The sequence below is a fragment of the Homarus americanus genome, unplaced genomic scaffold, assembly GCF_018991925.1.
Source record: "Homarus americanus isolate GMGI-L3 unplaced genomic scaffold, GMGI_Hamer_2.0 scaffold16894, whole genome shotgun sequence".
Taxonomy (NCBI): Eukaryota; Metazoa; Arthropoda; class Malacostraca; order Decapoda; family Nephropidae; genus Homarus; species Homarus americanus.
In genome coordinates, this window is record NW_024746541.1 from 6,187,970 (window position 1) to 6,197,469 (window position 9,500).

At 38.1% G+C, this 9,500-nt stretch overlaps 1 protein-coding gene across 1 annotated transcript in view; it reads left to right on the forward strand.

The window, feature by feature from the left end:
- Positions 1 to 9,500, forward strand: part of LOC121879365 (histone-lysine N-methyltransferase 2D-like) — a gene marked incomplete in the record, with an annotated part of 241,215 nt that overhangs the window by 183,968 nt on the left and 47,747 nt on the right. Inside the window, 2 exon segments of the mRNA XM_042385969.1 lie at positions 3,790 to 4,010; positions 4,758 to 4,938. Of these exon segments, the coding sequence (XP_042241903.1) occupies positions 3,790 to 4,010; positions 4,758 to 4,938 (402 nt within the window).

Consider the following 9,500-nt stretch of genomic DNA (forward strand, 5'->3'; position numbering starts at 1 on the left):
AAATTATATGGATACCTGACTGGCCACCTGTAGGGCTCTTTTGTATACTACATAGCTTACGCGATGTTTTTGCTCCGGTATTTCTTCCTCAGGTGGAATTTTCTTCTGCTGGCTTTCCTGCATTTGGGATTCATCTACCTGGTTTGACTCCCTCTCTTCCTTTATTTCCAGGCTTTAAACGCCTCTACTTTTGTCGCCATAAATATTTGGAATAATTTGTCTGAATACAGACCCGTCCTTAGCTTGTCCATCATGGTTAACGTTATATTAGTCCTCCTCCCTTACTCTATCCCGACTTTCAAAGACTGTATTCCACCTTTGTGTGGTTATGGTCGCTGGGCGGAGTTAGTTTTTCCCTGGCGTGGACCTCGTCTACCATTGCCTCTTCAGTCGTCAAGGCTAACTCCAAAAAGTTGTCCCCCCTCGTGGATTACGTCAGGTGTTGTGTGAGGAAGGAGTTTTGAATGAGGTCAGTGTGGTAAAATACACCAAGTCTTTCGTCTCGTGATTTAAATTCCCTATGATGGCAGCTAGGAAAATCTGCAGTCAGCCTTGTGGCACACACCTTCTGTCAGCTTACTATTATTTACGATCAAATCGATCATAAAGATACATATACCGGTAAATAAAAAGTTTCATACCTAATCTAACCTAACTTACATAAGGTATAATTTTGCTATATAACGACAGTAAACGAAGACAAAAATGTATCAGAATAAATTTTCCATGTAAGAATTAATTTCCATTGATTTAGACCAATAAAAAAAATGCTATCCTAATATATATATATATATATATATATATATATATATATATATATATATATATATATATATATATATATATATATATATATATATATATCTTGATAAAATCACACGGGAAAATGGAAACAACGGAGTACCTAGCTTTCGTCTTTATTCAAGACATCTTCAGAGGCAACTGGATTACATGGACAGAGAGAGGCTTAAATATACAGGGTGACCTAAAAACATGAGGTCAGGTCATAATGATGACATCCACTAATCCCCACACCAACACACACGTAGAGGAGCTTAAGAGAAGGGTGGTGACGTGACTAGCCAGGTCAGGTCAGAAAAAAGGGACCCACAAAATAACTATCATACATCTAGATCAAAGGTTTTCAAAGCATTTTTAACCTTGGGCCACTGACAAATAAATTTATGTAACAGATTATCAGTTTTGAACTGACCATCACTAAGGTTTATTGATTTTAATTCCTTAATCAAACTAGCTTCAACCAGAAGTCTTTCTGAGACACAAGATGATTTGAATACTTCTAAGCTTTTATCCCAAGCAATGGGGTGATTATTATTCCTAACATGAACGAACAAGGCACTGCTTTCAGATGCAGTTCTGATATTATACTTATGTTGTTTGATTCTGAGCTGCAGTGTTTTTCCTGTCTGACCTACATAATTACAATTACATTTGCTACATGGAATACAATAAACACTTCCATTTACATTCAAACTTGGGCTATTCCTTGTTAACATATTGGTAATGGTTGAGTCATACTTGAAAACAACATTAATATTTAGAAGCTTGAGGGACCGAACTAACGGGACAAATTCATTACGATAGGGCAGAGTCAAAATATTCTTAAGTGTAGGAACTTGTCTGGTTTGAGAGGAATGAAAGGATTTTTTAGCTCTTTTAAAACAGCGATCAACAAACACAGAAGGGTACCCAAGTTTCTGTGCAATAGAACGAATGTGTTTCAATTCATCATATATACAGAAAGCGTGTATCATTTTTAGTGCTAAAATATGCGAGAGCAATGATATACACCTATAATATACCTTTTATGTTGCGGTCGAGTGGATACATCGCTCGCCTCCTGTTCCAAGGCACTGTGGTTCCATCCCTGGGTGCTTCCAGTTTATCCAGTTATAAATTGGTACCTAAGTTTACAACTTGGGGAAGTGAATGCGGTCGAATGCAGTACCGGCCATGCTGCCTCCTAATGTACTGTACAGTCAGCCAAAGATGCACCGACCCCATCCTGGGTCGCGTGCTCACAATTTTATCTGGCAATACTTGGTAAAGGAAGGCTGTATGTAACGGTGATTGTGATTGATGGATCTGTTTTCGGCTGTATCACTGTCAGGATAAATATTAAACAAACCAAAGGTAACTTTTTTATAATAATAAACTATTCATCGTTATTTAGGGTCATGAGAAGTTTCCAAATGTTCGTATATTTGCTTAAATAATGAAGAAAATTATATTAATGAATTGGCAACTGAACTACAACCACAGCTGACACGGGCCCTACTTTCATTTTTCACTCTTATGCTCGCTTCCCGGCAGGACCTTGGAGCATCACAAATGCTGACACTTGTTATTATAGTGTGATACAGATTAACAGAGGCAGATTCTGAATGATAAGATTTCAAGTTTAACACTGAACATGTAAATGTCATGTGTGCAGAGTGGAAGCAGACAATAGGTTGTCGCTTCCATTCACAACCACTGAACGCGTGAGTACATAATGGGTAATGAGCATCTCGTATAAATATATCTGATTATGTAGAAAATTCCAAGAAATCACAAGCTTTCCAAGTTTTCCCAGGCTAGTCGAACAAAGCACGTAGTGTCGGCGAATACATGTAAACATTACCCATTACACAAATTGTCTGACAGGTTTTAACAATATATATATATATATATATATATATATATATATATATATATATATATATATATATATATATATATATATATATATATATATATATATATAGGTCATATCTTTGTTTGTAATTCCCGGACCCAAGTTCGCCTTTGTCTATCTGACTTAATATATATATATATATATATATATATATATATATATATATATATATATATATATATATATATATATATATTATGACTATGTACATTATTAATTCGTGGTAATCATATATTAATTTTCATGAATTAAAAGTTTGGTATACTTGACATTGACCAATAATTTTCATAATTTTTTTTTAAAGTTAATTGTACTGTTAGATTTACTCTTCTTCCTAGGAAAATGACTAGGCACCATTATCTTCCTCTTGACCTTAGGTCAGGAGTACTAAAATAAGGCAGATATCCTTCGTATGATATTCGTAGGAAGTATAAGTTATAAAGTTGCTGCCACATGTTCAACCTCCCAAGTTCCTTCTTTATGTGTGAGTGATAATGGAGGTAGAGTATAGGAGTAAATATTGTTTCTATGTGTTGCAGTTCCTTCTATTTTATTAATAGTAATATGTTGACACAATCTGGTATAAACAGTAATTTAATTCGAAGGATCTACATAGATCATGACGCATGTCTTCCACACAAAGGCCAGGGAATATACTTTGAACAGATATGTGAAAAGTCGACTAAGGTTGAGGTAAGGACATTGGTTATTACATAGTGTCTCTATAAGGATTTTGAGCTTGCCAAGTTCGTGCCAGAAGTTAGGTTGTTTTAAAGCCCCCTTTTCCAGTCATATGCTTGGAGGGACTCCACCTACCCTGGTGGTTTGATGTAGACTAGATCGGCTCTTTTTACCGACCCTCAATACAACATATACCATTTTGTCTTAGATTTTCTTTTATTTGGCTTTGCAGTGTGCACGTTAAACGTCTATAAACTGTCTTTCAAAATAATGAATACAGGACATATTTTAGCATGTTAAAACGAGGGATTTTGTTACTTGATAACTAGAGGGTTGAGATTTGTTTAGTAGTGTAAAACATCTGGACTTGCATGCTGGAATGCTCAGGCCATTTGTATCGGTCCCGCCAGCTCCCTGAATACATGCAGAACCTGAAGGACCAACTGCAGGAGGAGCTCAAATCGACTACCACTGATCGACGAGCAATGCTGGAGGCGGAGCTGCTGCGGCTGCACGAGGACCGACGCCGTGCCCTCACCGAGAAGGACAAGGAAAGGGACGGCCGCCTGCGTCGGGAACTTGACCGCCTCGCCTCCTCTAGCTACTCAGGATCGCTATCGCTCAAGCAGAGGTTTGTTTAACCCTGCCCGGGAAATGACCAGTTTGGTTGCCCATTTTCTTCTTAAGAATAGTTTGCCTTACCTTTATATATATATATATATATATATATATATATATATATATATATATATATATATATATATATATATATATATATATATATATATATATATATATATATATATATATATATATATATATATACAGTACTGTAAAGCATCCGTACAAAAACATTTGGCTTTAGTTCGGAAGGGCCAAGTAAACAACACAGAGCGACTGAACTGGTCCTTTGCCCCTGCTTAGAATTGCCACGCTTATGAACCTCCCCTCCAAGCTGTTTCATTACCAGCCTCCATCACCTGCTATAACTCGACTAGCAAGACGAAGTGAGGCTTGGAGACTACTCTGATGAAGCATGCTTGGTCCCCTGTCAGTCATGCTTGCAAGCTAAACTCGGAGGTTGGCACGCACCTGAAACATTTAAGAAAGAACATGATAAACTCCATTATGAAAAAGTTAAGATCTACCAAAGAATATAATATGTTTCATACTAATTTCATCCTGGCAATAATTATTTTCAGCGTGCGAGTCGACCTTCAGCACAATGCCGAATCAGGAAATACTTGTCTGTGTGCTTCTCATACTGCTCAGAATTGAGTAAATTTCAAATTACAGCAAATTAGTGTTATAGCCTGGCTTCCAGAGACGGCAGTGTGTACCATATAATATGCATGTGTTATTTTGTTTCGATTTTTAGAATGGAAATACAACGTCGTCTGGGCATGACTTCTGGCACGAGCAATACCACAGGGTCGGCCAACTCTTCCCCTAGGAACCACCGCCGCAGGGGACACCGACGCCAAATGTCGGACCCAAAGATATTCTCCTCAGTCTCACCCATTAAGGAAGACAGGGACGTGGAGAAAGAACTGGAGAGAGTAAGTTGCGTTACGATATTGGGCCCAAATCTAGGTTGTTAATAAGGCTTTACCATCGGTTTGTTCATACCTTTACTTCCCTATAAGCAGCCCCTTATATCAGCTCCTAGTTACACATCATTCTTCCCGCCACCACAAGCTCATCACACTCATCCTACCACTCCTCATCCAATCTGATTCACTAATTATTATGGAAATACGAGACATCCTTAATTATGAATTCCATTTTCCCTTAACACAAATCCCATGAATATGACTACGATATTAAATGCAGTCAACAATAATAAATTAATTATAAACGAGTTTGTCATCGCTTTTCAGGTAATTGGTAACAATACAGCGTTTGTTGGAGTGTGTTAATCGTGGAATATTGTTCAGCTGCTCTTCCATCCTCCCTCTACCTATAATGCTCTTAGTTTGTTGTTGGTCTTTGTTGCCGACTATTCCTTATCTGCGGTTATTCTCCAATATGTTCCAGATGTAGTTCCTAAATCCCTTGGTTCAAATTTACGATAATAAACCTTCACAGTTGGGTTATAGTAGTGGTAAAGAATGAAAACACTAAGCTTCACTAGTAGTTTACAATAAATAATAGTAATTTACCAACACGGGTGGGTTATACTGGTAGCATATAATGATTAGCAGCAAATTACCGTACCCGGCACCAGGCTACATCTAAAGTTACCCAACAACAAATGCTGTTGATTAACCGTGATGAACCTTAATTAACTAAGAGCACGCACACACACACACACACACACACACACACACATATATATATGCTTCTTATCGTATATATATATATATATATATATATATACGATAAGAAGCATTGTCGTTATCTGTAAGTTTTCATATAAATATATATAAGGAATTGCAGACTCAACCTTAGTATAATGTGCACTGTACATACACACACAGATAACCGAGCATTTTCTCTACATTTACTAATTTACACACACACAGACTCATGCCGAAAAAGTTTTCATTCCCCCCCCCAAAAACACACACACACATGCACAAGCGTGCGCGCGCACTGAGTGACTATTGAATGTGTACATCAGTGTTGACCACGTGAGGTCTCAGTCATGTATATGGACACGTGTATTATTAAAGTACGGACATGTATGAGTCACTCAACAAGCGCATTAATTTGGGAGCAAGTCCGCGAGAACACTGACTATGTCATGTGTTTCACTCATGACAGTGACGCATGGTGTTATGATGTATACACTCACCCTTAAAGAATGAAATGGTCTCAGCTGTACTAATAATTTGAACTGGTATGTGTATGTGTCATAACACTAACGAGCTTCAAAAAGGATGTGTCACATGTTTATGATATACATTATGTGTTGGAGGTATATGTTTAGGTGGTGTATGTGTTGGTGGTATATGTGTTGGTGGTGTATGTGTTGGAGGTATAGGTTTAGGTGGTGTATGTGTTGGTGGTATATGTGTTGGTGGTGTATGTGTTGGTGGTGTATGTGTTGGTGGTATATGTGTTGGTGGTGTATGTGTTGGTGGTGTATGTGTTGGTGGTATATGTGTTGGTGGTATATGTGTTGGTGGTATATGTGTTGGTGGTGTATGTGTTGGTGGTATATGTATTGGTGGTATATGTGTTGGCGGTGTATGTGTTGGTGCTGTATGTGTTGGTGGTATATGTATTGGTGGTATATGTGTTGGTGGTATATGTGTAAATGGTATATGTGTTGGTGGTATATGTGTTGGTGGTATATGTATTGGTGGTATATGGTGGTGTATGTGTTGGTGGTGTATGTATTGGTGGTATATGTGTTGGTGGTGTATGTGTTGGTGGTGTATGTGTTGGTGGTGTATGTGTTGGTGGTATATGTGTTGGTGGTATATGTGTTGGTGGTATATGTGTTGGTGGTATATGTGTTGGTGGTATATGTGTTGGTGGTGTATGTGTTGGTGGTATATGTATTGGTGGTATATGTGTTGGTGGTGTATGTCTTGGTGGTATATGTGTTGGAGGTGTATGTGATGGTGGAATATGTGTTGGTGGAGTATGTGTTGGTGGCATATATGTTGGTGGTGTATGTGATGGTGGTATATGTGTTGGTGGTGTATGTGTTGGTGGTATATGTGTTGGTGGTGTATGTGTTGGTGGTATATGTATTGGTGGTATATGTGTTGGTGGTATATGTGTAAATGGTATATGTGTTGGTGGTATATGTGTTGGTGGTATATATGTTGGTATATGTGTTGGTGGTATATGTGTTGGTGTATATGTTATTGGTATATGTGTTGGTGGTGTATATGTGTTGGTGGTGTATGTGTTGGTGGTATATGTTGGTGGTATATGTATTGGTGGTATATGTGTTGGTGGTATATGTGTTGGTGGTATATGTGTTGGTGGTGTATGTGTGTGGTATATGTGTTGATTGGTATATGTGTTGGTGGTATATGTGTTGGTGGTATATGTATTTGTGGTGGTATATGTGTTGGTGGTATATGTATTGGTGGTATATGTGTTGGTGGTATATGTGTTGGTGGTGTATGTGTTGGTGGTGTATGTGTTGGTGGTATATGTAGGTGGTATATGTGTAAATGGTATATGTGTTGGTGGTATATGTTTGGTGTATATGTATTGGTGGTGTATGTGTTGGTGGTGTATGTTGGTGGTATAGTATATGTGTTGGTGGTATATGTGTTGGTGGTATATGTGTTGGTGGTGTATGTGTTGGTGGTATATATATTGGTGGTATATGTGTTGGTGGTATATGTGTTCGTGGTAATATGTGTTGGTGGTGTATGTGTCGGTGGGTATATATGTGTTGGTGGTATATGTGTTGGTGGTATATGTGTTTGGTGGTATATGTGTTGGTGGTGTATGTGTTGGTGGTATATGTATTGGTGGTATATGTGTTGGTGGTATATGTGTTGGTGAGTATGTGTTGGTGGTATATGTGTTGGTGGTATATGTGTTGGTGGTGTATGTGTTGGTGGTATATGTGTTGGTGGTGTATGTGTAGTGGATATGTGTTGGTGTTGGTGGTATATGTGTTGGTGGTATAGTATATGTGTTGGTGGTATATGTGTTGGTGGTATATGTGTTGGTGGTATATGTGTTGGTGGTATATGTGTTGGTGGTGTATGTGTTGGTGGTATATGTGTTGGTGGTATATGTGTTGTGGTGATGTATGTGTTGGTGGTATATGTGTTGGTGATGTATGTGTTGGTGGTGTATGTGTTGGTGGTATGTATTGGTGGTATATGTGTTGGTGGTATATGTGTTGGTGGTATATGTGTTGGTGATGTATGTGTTGGTGGTATATGTGTATTGGTGGTATATGTGTTGGTGGTATATGTGTTGGTGGTATATGTGTTGTTGGTGTATGTGTTGGTGGTATATGTATTTGTATATGTGTTGGTGGTATATGTGTTGGTGGTGTATGTTGGTGGTGTATTTGTTGGTGGTATATGTATTGGTGGTATATGTGTAAATGGTATATGTATTTGGTGGTATATGTGTTGGTGGTGTATGTGTTGGTGGTGTATGTGTTGGTGGTGTATGTGTTGGTGGTATAGTATATGTGTTGGTGGGGTATATATTGGTGGTATATGTGTTGGTGGTGTATGTGTTGGTGGTATATGTAATTGGTGTATGTGTTGGTGGTATATGTGTTGATGGTATAGTATATGTGCTGGTGGTATATGTGTTGGTGGTATATGTGTTGGTGGTATATGTGTTGGTGGTATAATATATGTGCTGGGTGGTATATGTGTTGGTGGTGTATGTGTTGTTGGTATATGTGTTGGTGGTATAGTATATGTGTTGGTGGTATAGTATATGTGCTGGTGGTATATGTGTTGGTGGTGTATGTGTTGGTGGTATATGTGTTGGTGGTATAGTATATGTGATGGTGGTATTTATGTGTTGGTAGTATATGTGATTGGTATATGTGTTGGTGGTATATGTGTTGGTGGTATATGTGTTGGTGGTATATGTGTTGGTGGTATATGTGTTGGTGGTATATGTGTTGGTGTTATAGTATATTGTTGGTGGTGTATGTGTTAGTGGCATATGTGTTGGTGGTATATGTGTTGGTGGTATATGTGTTGGTGGTATATATGTGTTGGTGGTATAGTATATGTGTTGATGGTATAAGTGTTGGTGGTATATGTGTTGGCGGTGTATGTGTTGGTGGTATAGTATATGTGTTGGGGTATATGTGTTTGGTGTATAGTATATGTGTTGGCGGTGTATGTGTTGGTGGTATAGTATATGAGTTAGGGTATATGTGTTGGTGGTATAGTATATGTGTTGTGGGTATATGTGTTGGTGGTATATGTGTTGATGATATATGTGTTGGTGTGGTATATGTGTTGGCGGTGTATTGTGTTGGTGGTATAGTATATGTGTTGGGGGTATATGTGTTAATGGTATATGTGTTGGTGGTATATGTTGGCGTGTGTATGTGTTGGTGGTATAGTATATGTGTTGGGGGTATAGTATATGTGTTGGGGTATATGTGTTGGTGGTATATGTGTTGGTGGTATATGTGTTGGTGGTATAGTATATAAGTTGGTGG